We start from the raw sequence: 16,887 nt of genomic DNA, 5'->3' as shown, positions 1-16,887 counted from the left end.
TTTTACACTGATTTAGGAGTGATCAAATGAAAAAAACGCATTTCTTAGGAGGCTGCCTTCAGCCTCTGCGGGGGGAAATAAGTTTCCCTTCCTCCCCCCTTTGGAAACATGACTAGAACAAGCAGCCTTGATGACTTATCAATCTCGGATTATCATGCAATAATTTACTGGACAGCCTTTCGCTGTCCGGAGCCGCCCACGCGCGCAAGTCAATGGTGCCTTTGTTCGGGAGCGCTGGAAGAATGCATGATCTAATGGGGTGGTGGGAGTTTGCCTTCATTCCAGTGCGCTCAAGTCTGTGCTCATTCCCCCAGTGTCCCAGACCCGTTTCCTTTCTCCATCCCCATCCTAGTGCGGGCACCCAGAAAAAGTAACCTGTGTTTGTATCTGTTGGGCTTTCTTAAAGCCCTCGTGCCTGTCTGTGGTGGAGCTCTGCATGCCAAAATCTTTGCTATGGTGGAGCGTGGCTTGTGATGAGACTGTGTTAAAATCCTTCACACATTTCTTGTTCATGACATATGTGCCTAAATCTCCAGGCTCTTTAGGTGAGGACAAGAAAATAAACCTAAGGTTTATTAATACTAGGTTATGTTCCAGTAAGGGCCACCACTCAGCATTTGAGAGCTGTCATCCCTGCTCCTACGTGGAGTTATTTCCCCACTGAAGAACATCAGAAAATGGGAATCCTTCAATTTTATTTTTTTTTTCAGCTGCTGGATATTCTATTTGCTTGTGTAATACCAGTGCTCTCATCTTCCTCCTCCTCCACAAATTTTCCCAGAAAAGCTAGGGTGTAGTTGTAAAGAACATTTGCTCTAGAACTACAATATTTTCTTGTGTTCTGTCAGAAGTTTGGCTTTTTCATGTGCATGTGATGCAAGCAACATAATTTACCGCTTATGTGTCTTGCAGGTGTTGGACTGTTGTTATTTAATAAACCTTTTTTATTCCAAAACACCAAATTGCTCAGGATGTTTCTCAGTCTCCTCTCCTCCTTATAAACACTGTCCTGCTCTTGTTGCCCACCTGCATGCTGGAAAATCTGGTCCCATTCCATGGGATGGGATAACTCATTCTCCTTAAATATTGAGGAGTTGAGGTAGGAGTAAGGAAAGATGGGCAAATGGCATGGGCCACATTCCAGTGTAGTGAACTGGGAGAGCTGGCCTTTCTTCCTGGGAATGGTGGAGAAACAGGTCAGACGAGAGCAAAATGAAATGCCAATGGTAGTTGCTTGTTCTCTGTCCTGTCACTGCAAAATGGAAATTAAATCCAATCAAAAAGTAAGAAGTATGCTGGTATTTGTTTTCTATTCTTTTAACCTTTACTTAAAAATAGGTTGTCAGCAGGTACCTGTGTGAAAAAAACTGCCTTGAACAGGAGCCAACCAGGAGAAACAGAGAAAGTTTAACCATTTCATTACTGCCCAGTGAATTTTGCTGAAAACAAATCTGCATAGGCTTGGTTCTTTGCCCAATACGGTCTTCTTGGGTGGATTTGTTTTTTCCTGGCCAGCAAAAATCAGCAGCCATATTTTAAAGCTCGCTGCTGGGAAGATGCACTGAGGGATTGCAGAAAGTGCAGAAGAGTTAGTATGGTTTCTTTCCGCACGCAGGGGATGTGAGGGAACCAACAATGAAGGAGGCAAGTGTCGTCTGGGCTTATCTCACCCAGGCATCTGCTCACAATTCAGCGCTTGTAGTTGTCATGCCAGCTGGCGGGACGTTTTCCTGATGTAAATTATCCATCCATTCTGAGGGGTCCGAATACAAGGAGGCCTTTTGTGTGTCGGAACAAATTCCTAACTTGGGGGAAAAGGGAGGAGTTTCTAAAGATCTAAATAGCATTTGATTACATTTTTCCAGTCTATGGTTTTCAGCATGGTGCGTTTCCTGGTGGACCTTTGGGATACAGAGTTGGGCAGTAACCCTGCTGAGGAAGGGCTTTAATTGCTGATGATATCTGGCAGCTGTGGTCAGCCCGGCAACGTGACCAGGTTCTTGGGCGAAGCATCCCCTGCGCTGAGCAACGCTGAACATTGCCAATGCCACTGCTGCCGCCTCTGCAGGCACCCAGACTTGCTCGCTTGGTTTAATCTGGAATTGCAGCATCATCCTGAAGGCTTAAACGCGTGCTTACTTTCTTTAGAGAATGATACTAAATGGTTTTCTACGTCACCTTGAATTATCAAAAGGGGCTGGTTATTTTGTCACCTTGTCACTTGCTAGTGAACAGCCTCATGCCTTGGGAAAGATGCAGTTTTAAAATGGGGTGGGTCATGATTTTGAGCTCTGGATGCTTTAAAGACATGTGAGGTTGCACTCCTGAAGTGCTGAGCTCATGGTTGCCAATTACCACGTCTTCTTCCTCCTAACGAACTTTTATAACAAACATTTGGAGTCTTTCCTGCAAAATAGTCTTTCTTGCCAGTTCTCAGTACACAGAGGGAAGTATTATCCAATACTTGACAGTATCAGACACTTCTAAGCTGTCTAAGAGATCAAAATAATTACCGGCTTCTGGGAACAGTAGAACAACGATTTTTTTGTCTTCCAAGTGAAATGTTTAAAACTGCCTTTTACCTGGTTATTGCTGTCGTAGTTCTCGCTGTCGCCGTTTCTCAGCGTAATAGCAGTATATGTTTATTTAGCCCCGAAAGACTTGAAAGCAACCTAGGCAGCTTATCTTCGCTAGAAAAAAGGCTCTACAACCTTGAAGAGCTGTGCTGGCTGCCAGGCTGCTAAGCACAGCTTTTTACGTTCAGTATGAACGGTTGAGGGGGGGGAAATATGCATTTCAACACTCTGTCAGCTGGTCCTGGGCGAGCTATTGTGCCAGCAGTATTTACCCACGGCAAGCTGATACGGCACTAGCGCACAGCCGCTCTGTGTGCATTAACTGCATTCCTCTTTAATGCCATTAACAGGATTTCTCAAGTAGTTACGCTGCCAGCTGAAATAAATGTCTTTTTCACCTGGGTTGCTCGGTCAGAAGGGTTTTGAATGCTTTTTCTTTGGCCCACGGTGTAAAACTGAAGATGAAAAAAGGGAGGGTCCTTTCCATTTAGCACAAGGGACTTCTGTGCTCTGCCCAGAGTGCAGTTTGCGTGTGTTGTGCTGTTTGCTGAGCTGGAATTTTTGAAAGGAGCTGTAGGAGACCTTGTCAGGAAACAGGAACCATAATCCAGTTGCAGTGAAGAGGGAAGGAAAAAAAAAAACAAACCACACTTCTTTGTTGGGATGTGCAGGCTGTGACCTGGCCTTTCTGCTAGAGCAGAAAGTTGTGTGTTTGTGGAGTGAGAGCACATACCCGGCCCCCTCTTCATTCCCAGGATTCTTTCGAAGCATTTCCTCCCCAAAATCATCTTGATGAAGCCTGAACACAGGGTTTTGGCTTCACGCAAGAGGAATGCAGTACTAGTAGAAGAAAACTAACCACCCCAAGTCAAAGTAGCAGGGTATTCTTGACAGTTCATTTGACATGAATTTAATTGAATGATCTTCATGCTGTTGGCTCTGACTCTTTGTTTTTTCCCCTCTTGACTTATGGAATGGGCTGCTCTTGCCTGATGTCTTCACTATTTTCACTGGTGATGAAAATTGCCCAAAGAAATCTCACCAGGGCAGCGACTTCCAGCCTCATTTTGTTTTATTCAGTGCGTGAGCTCAAAGAAAACTTTCTCGTGAAGCTGATAATGAAGGTTTTGTTAGAGTTAAATCATGATAGTAGGTCTGGATTTAGTTGCTGCCCACCCAAGGTGTTGGTGAAGTTCTCAGGCTGGCAAGTTGCAGGTCAACACATATACTGGGGTCTTCCAGCAGAAGAACGAGGAGATATTTGCTTCTGGGGCTCTTGCCTTTATTTGGAGAAGATGGAGAGTGTTTCTTGGATTTGTTTAGCATGGGTCTGAAAAAGGTATTTGTGCGTGTCTATTGGCTTGTGTCTGGTGTGCTCACCTTGGGTTTCCCTGTGTGTGGGCTCTTCACCTCTGAAGCATGCTTTGCCTTCAGTGGGGAGCTCTCTTCTTGCGAAGAGACCATGTAGCAGGAGAAGTGGGAAACCTGGGAGGGTCTGATTTGTAGTCCTGATGACTGCTGCTTGTCTTGCATTGAGATTCATGTGAAAAATACTTCCAAATAAACAAACAGGATTAATCCCCTCTTGTGTTTGGCAGGGAGGAGAGGGTAAGCCTAAGCTGTGTTACAGTGTTAAGTGTTGATCCCTTGGAGTTTCTAGCCCTTGTTGAAGCAGTTTGGCATTAATAGCGTGATTGCTTCTCGCTTGTCTTCTGTGTGTAAGAAGATCTCGTTAAATAACTTGACCCCAAACCAAAAGTGAGCTAGTAATACTGAGTAAGAGCAGCAGATTGTGAATGCCTGGCTTCCAGTCTTGTGCTTAGGTCATGTGTAATCTCACACATGGTATAACAGTAGAGGGTATTTTGTGGGGAGTATTGAGGGGTTTGCCTCAGCTGTCATGCACAGATAGTACCTTTTTGGTAGGTTGGAGTATTGGCTTTGGCTTTAAACACAAGATTGGTTGGTTTGTTTTTTTTTATCCTTGGTACATGCAGGTACAAGTTTTTCAGGTGCTATGTGCCTTGATTTTTACTTTATTTTTTTTTCTGGTATAGAATCACAGAAGTATCTAGGTTGGAAGGGACCTTTCAGATCATAGAGTCCAACCATCAACTTAACACTGACAAAAACAATCACTAAACCATATCTCTAAGCACTATGTCTACACGTCTTTTAAATACCTTTAGGGATGGTGACTCAACCACTTCCCTGGGCAGGCTGTTCCAAGGCTTGGTAACCCTTTCAGTGTAAAAAATTTTTCCTGATATCCAATCGAAACCTCCCCTGGCGCAACTTGAGGCCATTTGCTCTAGGTTGATTTCTGGAGTCTTTGCTGTGCTTCTCCTGCTGCTTTGGTGTTTCCAGCAGCCACAAAGGACAAAGGTTCCTCCCTCGCACTGGCAGGGCTCTGGCCGTGATGTGCCTAATGCAGGCCAGTCCTGGTCTAACCGGCGGGTGACCCGCGAGTGAGAACCATGGTTTGTGACTTGAGCCTGGTTCCTTGCAATCAGTTTTTGCGTGTGTGCTTTGAGAGACACACTGTTCTTGTTGCCTGGTGCTGTCTGTTCTGCTTTAACTTATGAAGTGAGCCCCTCTTCAGCAGGTGCAAAGCCTCGCGTTAAATTTTAACGCAGCGGAGTTAATTCATTTTACAAGTTGAGGTTAAATCCGCGTGACTTCTACGGGCAGAGAGAACCTGTTTCTCAATCAGTTGAAACTCTTCTAGTAGCTTTTTTTTTTTTTTTTGGTCGATGAAGGGACCAGTGACGGCTGCAACCTCTGCTTAGAGCAGTGTTTTTCTTGGAGGTGGTGGGGAGCGTAAAAGATCGTGTCAGGGACTAAACGCCTGAGGTTTTGTTCCAGACAAACCTCACGTTGTTTTAGCAAGTTCCCTACGTGCGCCGGGGTACTTGCCAGGGTGTCCTGATCGTACACAGTCTGCTCGACTAGGTGGAGCAAGAACAGCCGGCACGCAGCTGTACGCCTCCTCCTGGGAACGTGTCCCTTGGCCGGTGGGGATGGTGGAGAAAGGTGGCTGAAGCGTGCTGTGGCCCTTTTCCCCTAAGGGCTTTTCTCAGGGGTGTTGTATCCCTGGTGGTTGGTTTATGTGCACGGGCGTAGAGACTCAAGTCACTGGAAAAGAATCCATGAGAGCAAATGATCTGCTGATTGCCACATACCTGTTAAGAGGTGAATAGAGGGCAGGGAGGTGGGTTTACATTTATCCTCCTAGGAGAGGGAGAACATGGCTTGCTTGTAAATCATTGCATTTTGATCTGAAAAGTGTCTTGGAGACTTCAGTCTTGTCTGGGAAATGTAAACCTTGTTTTGTCTTTCCCAGGGAATGAGTAGAAGAGGATGTACTCAGTAGTTCACTGCTGGAGGAGAGGCTTTATTAGTAGTAGAAAGAGTTTGGGATATTGTCTATTTAGGGAGGAAGCAGAGGTACAAAACAGGCTCTGTAGTGTGACTCTTACAGCTTTGGTTAACACTGTTTCTCCCATATGTGTATTTGGAAGAAATATTATCAAATGGCATGGTTAACTTGGACCGGGCCTCAGATACACACCAACTGTGGCACTGATGTAGTATATCATCTGCTGGGGTAAGGACACTGTTGTGTGATGTCTGATGTCTACAGAAGAGAATTGCAGCTTGTAAGATGTGTGTTTGGTTGCGCAGGAGTCTGGAGGTCTGTGTATTGATCTACTCAGTCTGTCCTCAACTTCTGCCTTCAGTTCCTTCACCTTGTTTTTGCCAGGAGATGCAGTACATAGGACTGGCGGAGATACTTCTGGTGCAACTGGACACTGCTTGTCCTACTGGATGGTACTAGAGGAGGTGTTTCTTCTGAACGGAGGACTGCAGTGCAGCTCTTGCCTGCAGCACAGCTCCTGCCACTCTTTCTGGTTTGTTTGAGTCTTTCTCATGTCTGTCTCCTCTCATCCGCAGGAAAGGCCTTTGACATTACATATGTGCGTCTGAAGTTTCACACCAGTCGGCCGGAGAGCTTTGCAATCTACAAACGCACCAGGGAAGATGGCCCATGGGTGCCCTACCAGTATTACAGTGGCTCCTGTGAGAGCACGTATCACAAAGTCAATCGGGGCTTTATTCGGACTGGGGAGGATGAGCAGCAGGCGCTCTGCACGGATGAGTTCAGTGACATCTCCCCTCTCACTGGGGGCAACGTGGCGTTCTCAACACTGGAGGGGCGTCCCAGTGCCTACAACTTTGACAACAGCCCTGTGCTACAGGTATGTGAGCAGCACTAAGTCAATCAGGTAGTCAGAGTTGGGTCTTCCTGTCTAGTTGTTGTAGATGATGGCTTGGTGCTGACCACGGGCTGCACGACAGCCCTTGCACAAGTCAGTTGCGACAGACAATCCAAAGAAATGGTTTTGAATGAAGAGTTGAACTCTTGACTGTACTGTTAGTAAGTTTATGATACAAAAAGCAAAATCCGTGACATCAAGATAATTTGTTGTTAGGCATCATGGGAGCCTTTAGAGGATGGATGCAAATCTCTGCCTGCTTAGAAAGCAGTGGTGGGTATTTTGCTGTTGTTTCAGATATAAGGGCAGAGGAAGGTAAAGCCTAATTCAAATGAACGTTTGAGGCACTTGTATTTTGAGCACAAAAATTTAAGAAATGTGAGATTGTTCTAAACAAACAAAGGGTTATTGGAAACCCTAACCTGTTCTTTTATGTGTCTGTTGGGGCGGGGGAGCTTGATCTTATCCGCAGTATTTGGTTTCTCTTACAAGAGGCTTGGGGACAAGGTTAGGTTGGATGGGTTTTTTTGTTGTTACCATTCACAACACTGGTTGGGCAGTAGTCAGGAGCAGACTGGGAGCACCAGTTTATCCAGTTTACTTGCCACTTTTTGTATGCTGCTTTATGACTTCTCCAGCTTATATTGCAACAAGGAGCTAAAGCTGTGGGATTTGCTCCCTTGGGGCTCCTCTCCTTCCTTTTGGAGCTATGATGGCCACTTCTTCCTTTTCCTCTTCGAGTAGCAGGAGTAGACTGAGACATGATCCCCAGTCAGTGGGCAGGAAAGCAGAATCTGGTGGGGCTTGCTTCTGTAAGTGAAAATAAAGATTAATGGGAAAGGGAGAAGAACTCCTGAAATGGCAAAGAACCAGTTTGGCCACCTTGTTGGTGTAGCTAGCCCTTGCAGATAACAGGGTCTAATCATTAAGGTGAACAGAGAGATTTCAAGTTAGTGATACGGTGTATAATTTTCTGATTAACTTCTCTATGTAGGGAATAGAGACCTCACTGCCAGTTTCCTGAAATAGGTACAAACCTTTGGTACTGCTTTTCACAACTGAAGTAAACATGGAAATGCTGAGCACAAAATACATGTGTTTATGCCAGTGTTTGTAATTCAGCAAATCTTCTTATTGTGCTGGCTGAGCAGCAATGCAGCTGCAGCGCATTTGTACAGGCAAGGACGTTTTTCCTGGTTTTGTGGTGTGGGAAGGAAAATGGCGTTGCAAAAGCTGTAATAAAGCCAAGGAGGCACTAATGACATCCACTGGAGAAGGTGATGTGAAATTTGGGGACAGATTGCGTTTGCTGTCTCTTGCTGGAGGAGGGTAGGGTAGCGTGTTGAAGATGCTATATAAATATTATGAAAAGCTCTTGTGTTGTAAGTCGGATCTGCCTGTCTGCTTTTCTTCCTCAGCCTCCCCCAGCCTCGTTCATCTATCTGTCTGTGTCTTTTCGTCTGGTGGGATATGTCTGCAGACAAGTGCGCTCTAAAGCTTTTCCCGTAGGTGCTGTATAGCTTTGCAGGAAAACTGCAATCAGGTAGATATGTATGATTAGCAAGCTCACATAATTGCCTGCACTGGGATTTTTGCTGGAGAGGTTCCCCACTATTTCCCAGCTGAGAGCAGTCAAGGAGTGAAGAGGCATGGGAAAGGGTAGCCAGAGAGGAGCAGGGTCCAGAAAACACATTTGAACCAAGAGGATGCAGTGTAAAGCCTCTCGGGCAGGGATGTGTGAGCTTCCTAGGTGCAGAGGGAAAGATGATGAGGAAGGAACTTGCTGATTGATGAATGACTTCCTAAATACAACTGCTAATGATGCAGCAGTGGTGCACTCTCAAGGGGGATGTTTGATGTTTAATCTGATGGGATTTCTGTCTGCTCTAGGAATGGGTGACGGCTACAGATATTAGAGTGACCCTCAATCGTCTGAACACGTTTGGAGATGAAGTTTTCAATGATCCAAAAGTTCTCAAGTCTTACTACTATGCGATTTCTGATTTTGCTGTGGGTGGTAGGTGAGTAGACAATAAACCTCTGTACTTACTTAAAGCTTTTGGTCAGGATTACTCGAGTGCCTTAAAGATTTTGATTATGCTCGCATGGTACCATTAGGCTCCAGTCTTTATTGACTGTCCTAAACCAAAAATGCAGTGGAATGAATTTTATGAAGCTTGCAAATACTGTGTATAATCTCTTGTGGCTATAATTTCAGAGCAGAGAGAGATTGATTTTTTTTTTTTTTTTTTTTTTCCCCCTTCCTTGATTAGACCAAATGTTAAGTGATTTGGGAGGGTGGAGGGTGAAAAGAGTGACAAAAATGTAAAACTATAGGAAAAAACCTGAGTTTTTTCCTACACTGACTTTGTGTGTTTTTAACATGTTATTAATTGTTCTCTGACTATATCTGTAGCCTAGAATTACAGTAAATAGAAAATCTCAGTGTCTCTGGGTCTCTCATATTTTGAGAGCTGTCTCCTATGAAGATCTGAAGCATTGTACAATACCCTGGTTGTCCACTCCTTTTGCCAAAGCGTATTGCAGAATGCTTAAATCTTAAGTTGTTGATGACAGAAAGTTTTCATAAACAGAGCTGAGACCAGTGTAGTGTTTTGGACTGTTTGCAGAGAGCAGTCCTTATACTGGGATTTGACAAGGTGGGGATTTGCATTGGCTGCACCCAGTTGTGGTCCCTGTGCTTCTGTATTAGTCACTTCTGCCATTGAATTTCATACTGATACAGCAGTGGCATGTGGCCAGCATGCATACCTTTTCCTGGACTCTTCCAAGAGAGAAGCTATGGAAAACACACTAACATAAAGCCAATAAAATCTTCACTTCTCCTATTCAGCTAATTCTATTTTAGTAATGGACTCTGAAGGAGTTGGTTAACCTCGTGTTTCTAAATGCCTACCTCAAGCATGCTACACCTCTTTGTTTCATAGAATGGTTTGGGTTGGCAGGAACCTTCAGAGATCATCCAGCCCCCTGCCATGGGCAGGGACACCTCCCACGAGACCAGGTTGCTCAAAGCCCCATCCAGCCTGATCTTCTACACTTCCAATGATGGGGCATCCACAACTTCTCTGGGCAACCTGTTGCAGTGTCTTACCACCCTCCTAAAACATTCCTTCCTGTCCTCTAGAAGGACAGGGAACTGCTGGAGAGGGTACAGCAGAGGGCTACAAAGATGATTAGGGGCCTGGAGCATCTCTCTTACAAGGAAAGGCTGAGGGACTTGGGTCTTCTTAGTCTGGAGAAGAGAAGGCTGAGGGGGGATCTGATCAATGCTTATAAATACTTAAAGGGTGAGTGTCAAGAGGATGGAGCCGGTCTTTTTTCAGTGGTGCCCAGTGACAGGACAAGAGGTAACGGGCACGAACTTGAACCCAAGAAGTTCCATCTAAACGTGAGGAGGTCCCTACCAACCCCATATCATTCTGTGATTCTGTCCAATCTAAACCTACCCTCTTTCAGTTTAAAATCATTGCCCCTTGTCCTGTCACTACAGGCCTTGGTAAAAAGTCTCTCTTCAGCTTTCTTGTAAATGCCCTTTAGGTGTTGAAAGACCTCAGTAAGATCTCCCTGGAGGCTCCTCTTCTCCATGCTGAACAACAGCAGTTGTGTTCTCAATTTTGTTGTGACCTTTGAATCTGTCTCATCTCAGATGTTCAGATCTGGGCTTTGTTTTTGGGATTACTCTGTGAGTGACCTGGATCCGTGGAGCTTAAATACTTGTTCCTTGTCTCTCGTTAACAACAGGTGCAAATGTAACGGGCACGCAAGCGAATGTGTGAAGAATGAGCTTGGGAAGCTGGTCTGCAACTGCAAACACAACACCTTCGGGGTCGACTGTGAGAAGTGTCTTCCTTTCTTCAATGACCGTCCGTGGAGAAGAGCGACAGCAGAGAGCGCCAATGAGTGCTTGCGTACGTGCGGCCACGCTTGATGGGAAAACCTCTCATGGGCTGGGTCCCCTGCCTCTGTTGGCATCCAGAAGCTGGCCCGGCATGGTTCTAAGTTGTCTCAGTTGCAGCTAACTAGTGCTAAGCACAGTTCTGGTGTTTTTCAGGAGACAGTTTGTGGGACTGCTGGTCATTCCGTTCCTATCCTGTAGGAGCTTTTTGGTAGATCCCCAGAAAGGGGTATCTCCTTTCTGGAGAAGGATGGGAGTGACCTTTAGGAAAGAGGTGTGCTGCAAGAATGTACAGGCTTGTACTTTATGGGACCCATAGAAAGAAAATCTGTATTTAGTATGCTGGAGTATAATTGCCCTTTAAAAAGCTCCTCATTTAGCATTGGCTGACTTCCTCTTTTTTGGGAGTTACTGGATTTTGCAGTTAATTTTTGACTATTTCATCCAATTTGGAGGCTGACGCAACAGATCTGGACTGCAAATGCGGGTCTCTGTGACCAAGTGCCAGTTTATTTTACTTGATTTTGTGTCTCAGACCACAGCTCCTGGTAGTTTACTTTATAGGGAAGCTTTTCAGACAGAAAAGCTTTCTTCCTGTCTGACCCCTTTGTGCATTGATCGGTCCCAGCTGTCTGGTCAAGACCTGTGGCTTCCCTTGACAGGCTGGTGAAACCCAGAACTCCTGCTCCCTAGACAGAGAGGGGATTTGTAATCTGTCTACCTCCAGGGGAGAAATTCTCCTTACAGCAGGGAGTCAGACCTTGCCATTATTGTTTCATGCTCGTTTGCATGACCAAGATTGGAGTTGCTGTGTGGGAGGGTGGAACTTCGGCTTCTGACATAGAAGCGAGTAGTGTAAAAAAGGCTGGTTTTCTTCTGGATGTGGATGAGAATGGTCCTGAGGAGCCTGTTTCATCATTACAGCCTTGCGTCCTCCTCCCCACGTTCAACCACCACAAAAACATGCTTCCATCTTTTTCTTCTCATTGATGCACAAATGCCTTAGGGGGGGGTCTGTGCGTGGGTCTCAGGATGGTTAAAGGCTCTTACTCCAGCTTCCCTACAGCTTAATATCGAGCTTTGCTTAGCGGGTTTTGTGACTCTCGGGGTCAGATGGCTGCACATGCTGATACCGGTGGTGGCCTTGTCTTTGCAGCTTGCGACTGCAACGGGAGGTCGCAGGAGTGCTACTTCGACCCTGAGCTGTACCGCTCGACGGGCCACGGGGGCCACTGCACGGGCTGCTCGGATAACACCGACGGTGCCCACTGCGAAAGGTGCAGGGACAGCTTCTATCGCCTGGGGAGCGAGGAGGGATGCCTGCCCTGCAGCTGCAACCCTGTCGGTAAGTAGTGGCAGCAAACTTTTCTGCTTGCAAACTTCCATGCACAAAAGCTAGCTCTTCTCTCCATTATGCAGCTAAAAGAGATAAAAAGAGGTATTTTTGTTTTGGTTTTCTTTTCTTTCTTTTTTCCCCTCATGCAGGAAATGTTTATTGGGTTGTATTTTGCTTTAAATTACCTTTGGTGCAGATGTTTTACCTCTGCAGCATTTACTCCTTCAAATGTGTTCTGAAATAGATTTTTATTTTCGTTTTATTCCCCCTCCCTCCCCTGCGTCTGTGTTACCCTGGACACTCCCAGTACTAAAGAGCTCATTTAAATTCTTAATAAACGCGATGATGTGAGTGGGTATTTCTGGAAGTTGTTCATACTGAAGAATTGTAGCGAACTTTAGCTGCATCAGTTTCTCCTACTGAGTATCCAAGCACTATAAATACAAACCAGTGAAAACTTAAACACAAAAGGGGGTGGGGGTGAGGAAAAACAAAGTAAACTCAAAATACGTAGTTAAAAAAAAAAAAAAAAAGAAAAAGAAAAAACCCAAACAAAACAAAAAAAAAAAAACTTCACAAAAAACAAATGGAAAAAATTCTGGCAGGAGAACAAATCTTATTGTCAAGGGAACCACTTGACCTGTATGGAGTGATCCCATAATTACACCAGCCCACAGCAAATAAGGGGGAAGAGACAAAAGGGTAACAGATAGTAAGATATGATGTGAGGTTCCAAAATAGAGTAGCTGGAATAAGTAATTGATTGCAGCATGCCCTAAAAGCAGCCAGCAAGAGGTCTGCCAGGGTACGGCTCCTATCTAATTTGGTCAGAGAGTTGTACAGTTGTGAAATTTTTGACCAAGAAAGGTCTCTTTCTTCCTCCATCTGCTCTTCCAGGTCCTCATGTCGGACCTTATTTTAAGAGGGGTGAGGGTTAGTGTCAGCTGAGACAGTCGAGAAGAAGCAGTGAGGTGACTTCTTAGGTCTTTAAGGATAAATTTTCCAAGGGCTTTATAACTTAGCCATCAGCTTGTATCCCGTGGCACACTGGGATCCAGGGCGTATTTGAAGCTAGATTTAGATTGCTACTTTTTGTCCAACTACAGTTTTTTCCTAAATAATCATAAGTGGGACTGTGAAGGGGATTTGCACTTTGGCTGTATATGGTAAAGGTTTTGTGAGTTCTTGTGTCCTGTCCAGCCTAATCATCTTATAACTCTTCACTTTACTATAATCTTCTGGTGTGGATTGAAGTGGAAAGAAGCAACTATTTTTGTATATTAAAATACTTTTCTCCTGGAAGTTAACTCTTACGGTGCTGACAACTCCTAGGCTGCTAACTACACTGGTGCTTGGGAGAAAGCATTTTGTCTGCCGTGGATTAAAGAAACCAGCTGCAGCTTTTTGTGCATATTTCCTTGCACAGAGCAGTACTGGGGAAGATGTCCTTCCAAAAACGAGAGTTTTGCTGAAGAGTTTGGTAGGGTTAACAGTGGCACATGCTGCCTCGCTTTGACTAAAGGCTGTTTAGTCTTTAAATCCACCTTGGGAATCAAGGGAGGAAATCGGAACATGAAAGGGAGGGGTCAGGATATCCCCTGGCAAAGGAAGGATGGTGATTAGGGAGAACATGAGGGATTCAGGGAATAAAATCTTAGAAATGGTGCATTGCAGGCTAACACAGGCATGGAATTAGAGGCGTGCGAAGGTAACATTGAGGGTGAAACAGGAATAAGGATGAGAATGTAATTTGAAATTAAAATTATATTTATGTATAAAAGCATGGATTGGTAGGAATACTTAAAGCTGAATATATCTCTCTAGAGCAGAGCTGGTAGGGGATAATCCCTGTGAACTAGAGGCAGTCGTTAAGTAAGCTGTAACTCATCAGCTTGAAGCTATGCTTCCCATTTTTCTTTTTCCTTATTTCTTGCCCGTTTTGTAAAGTTGAAAAAATTGCAGGCTAATAGAGCTGCGGGGGGGTCTGCTGAGGTGTCTGTCCCTGCTCTTCCCGCAGGCTCCCTCAGCACGCAGTGCGACAGCTACGGCCAGTGCAGCTGCAAACCCGGCGTGATGGGTGAGAAGTGTGACCGCTGTCAGCCAGGTTTCCACTCCTTGTCTGAAGCTGGGTGCAGGTAAGGAGGACTGCTGCTCTCTAAAATTAAAACTAGGTGCATTTTTAAAGCTTTCTCTGTGTGGCTTTTAATGAGTTGTCCTCTCTCCTGGCTCTTTCAGGCCCTGTTCTTGCAATCTGGCTGGCAGCACAGGGGAATGCAATGTTGAGACAGGACGGTGTATGTGCAAGGACAATGTTGAAGGCTTCCACTGTGAGAGGTGAGTTTGTCTTCCTGTGGCTTTGTTTCAAGAATGAGAAACATTCGAGCGATGGCCAGAGGTATGCGTCAGGGAAATTGATTCTCTTTCCTTTGCATCTTCAGATGCAAACCTGGATTTTTCCATCTGGATTCCTCCAATACAAGGGGCTGTACCCCCTGCTTCTGTTTTGGACACTCTTCAGTCTGCACCAATGCCATGGGCTACAGTATCTACAGTATCACCTCCGACTTCCAGTTTGGTAAAATGGAGCCTTCCTTTGTATCTCGGGTTGGGCTGTAGACTCAAGTCAGAAGCAATTAAAAAAGAAATCCTGCTCCTTCCCTGTGCAAGATCGCAAATCTTGGGCAGGCAGGTCCAGGATCCCTCCTTTGGAAGTGATGAGTTACTGCTGAAGTTACTGGGAGCTTCCTGGTTTTCAGCTAGGGAGGAATGAATTCACAGCTCTGGCCTCGAGCACCCAGTGCTAATGTATACCATGGAGGTGCAAACAGGAATTGTAAATGTAAAACTTCTGTAGCTTGAGAGAGGTGCTGGCAAGGGGTTGTTTTCTTTAGAACCAAATCAGGAGTTCCTGATTGAGATGATTATAATCACTTTAGTTTTGGGGTTTACATGGCTGTGAATAGAGCACGGTTGTCTTTCCAATGGGTCTGTAAGCTCAGAAGAAGTCTCTTTTCATACAGTCGGTTTCCTACATGTGCATGTTTTCATGTTGCGTAGTCTGAAAAGAACGTCTTTTTTAATAAAAATTCCACTGGAGAACAGTTTGTAAAAAGGCTGAAACTCAAACTCTCATCAAGTCCTAGAGGACTTCCCATCTCTGCCTAAGCTGTTTAGCAAAGAAGATTTTAAACAAGTAGTTGTCACGGGGTTCAAAGTTCAGAGGGTTCAAGTCAGCATTCAAGTTAGGGGTTTAAATTGGAAAGATGATGTTTGCTATCTATGTTCTTCTGCACAGCTACTTTCTGAGGTCTGTTGGTGCCAGTGTACGGACTATAGATTAGTTACATATGAGCAGAGTGCAGTATGACGTGAGAAGTGAGCGCAAAGCTACATCTTCAAAGGGCGCTAATTCTTGCGTGTTTGATTTTTCAGGAGAGGACGAGTGGCGTGCTGAGCAGCGTGATGGCTCGGAAGTCTTACTCCAGTGGAGTGCAGAGACCCAGGATATCTCTGTTATCTCAGACAGCTACTTCCCCATGTATTTTGTTGCACCACGTATGTCATTCAAGAAGCAAACCTTTCTGTGCTGCTTGTGCCCTTTCTGTTCTGTCCCCTAACTGTGAGGATTTCTTACCCTTTCAGGCAAGTTCTTGGGCAACCAGCTTTTGAGTTATGGGCAAAACCTGACCTTCTCCTTCCGTGTGGACAGACGGGACACACGCCTCTCTGCAGAGGACCTGGTGCTGGAAGGGGCTGGGCTGAGAGTGTCGGTGCCACTCATTGCCCAGGGCAACCCCTACCCCAATGAGAACGCAGTGACCTACACCTTCAGGTGAGTGGACTCTCCAGGCGTGGTGGGAGCAGCCAGGACCTAGCCTATGGTGCCCCTGGCCTCTAAGCTCTTGAGAAAATAAACTGCATTAATTTTAGCTTGGAAGAGCAGTCTTATCAGGTTAATTTGAAGCTCGCTGTCTAGCGGCATTGCCTAAGTGTATGCAAAGGATGTTGCAATAGCATACTGCTTTTGGAAAGGGTGCTTTAAAAAGGCACAGCTGTTAGCATCTGAAAGCTTTGCTGATGATGTGTGGCTCTTCTCCACAGGCTTCATGAGGCTACAGATTACCCATGGAGGCCTACTCTTACGGCATTTGAGTTCCAGAAGCTTCTCCACAACTTGACTTCTATCAAGATCCGTGGGACGTACAGTGAGAGAAGTAAGTTGCTGGGCAGATCCATTCATCTAGTGCTTGGGTTGCTTTATTGTAGGGCCCAGTCATAAATAGCTGGGCAGATTATTTGGCAAGGCCTGTACCGATTGCTTTGCTCCTGGTTTTCCTGTGTAACAGCTTCTCCCAGACCTCCTGGAGAGGAGATGGGGAAGAAAGGTGCTGCCTTTGAAAGTCTGAAAACTGAGCACCCATCACCTGCTGATTCTTTGACTCTAAACATGGGGTTTTTGCTGTGTTGCACAGCCAATGTCTTCCGGATTGGAAGAAATACATAGCACAGAGTCCTGAAGGACACAGTAGAAGAGATGTAGGGAGTTTACAAGATTTGGCCTCAGTTTTTGCTGCAGTGAGAATGGTTACATCCCCCCTGTTTCCTGGTCTTGGCCTTGACATGACGAATGGGAAGGACGAGGTCTCGAAAGCACTGCCTGTGCTGAACTTGAGGTAATGAAGGCTTATAAAAGTTGGGCATGAATTAGGAGCAAAAATATTGGGTAAATACTGGTTATTGTCACGTGAAGAAGAATTTTTGCAGAAAGGTGCAAAGGAT

General features: G+C 45.3%; 1 protein-coding gene across 1 annotated transcript in view; it reads left to right on the top strand.

Moving 5' to 3' along the window:
- The window catches only part of LAMC1 (laminin subunit gamma 1), a 69,374-nt gene that overhangs the window by 37,360 nt on the left and 15,127 nt on the right, over positions 1–16,887 (top strand). The window contains exons 2-11 of the mRNA XM_074151881.1: positions 6,531–6,835; positions 8,744–8,874; positions 10,619–10,785; positions 11,929–12,117; positions 14,126–14,243; positions 14,344–14,442; positions 14,547–14,683; positions 15,541–15,663; positions 15,751–15,940; positions 16,210–16,322. Coding sequence (XP_074007982.1) covers positions 6,531–6,835; positions 8,744–8,874; positions 10,619–10,785; positions 11,929–12,117; positions 14,126–14,243; positions 14,344–14,442; positions 14,547–14,683; positions 15,541–15,663; positions 15,751–15,940; positions 16,210–16,322 — 1,572 coding nt within the window. The remainder of the gene's footprint in view (positions 1–6,530; positions 6,836–8,743; positions 8,875–10,618; positions 10,786–11,928; positions 12,118–14,125; positions 14,244–14,343; positions 14,443–14,546; positions 14,684–15,540; positions 15,664–15,750; positions 15,941–16,209; positions 16,323–16,887) is intronic.

This window comes from Numenius arquata, chromosome 8 (genome assembly GCF_964106895.1).
Source record: "Numenius arquata chromosome 8, bNumArq3.hap1.1, whole genome shotgun sequence".
NCBI lineage: Eukaryota > Metazoa > Chordata > Aves > Charadriiformes > Scolopacidae > Numenius > Numenius arquata.
Note: the sequence above shows the minus strand (reverse complement) of the source record. Positions and strands in the feature narration are given on the sequence as shown.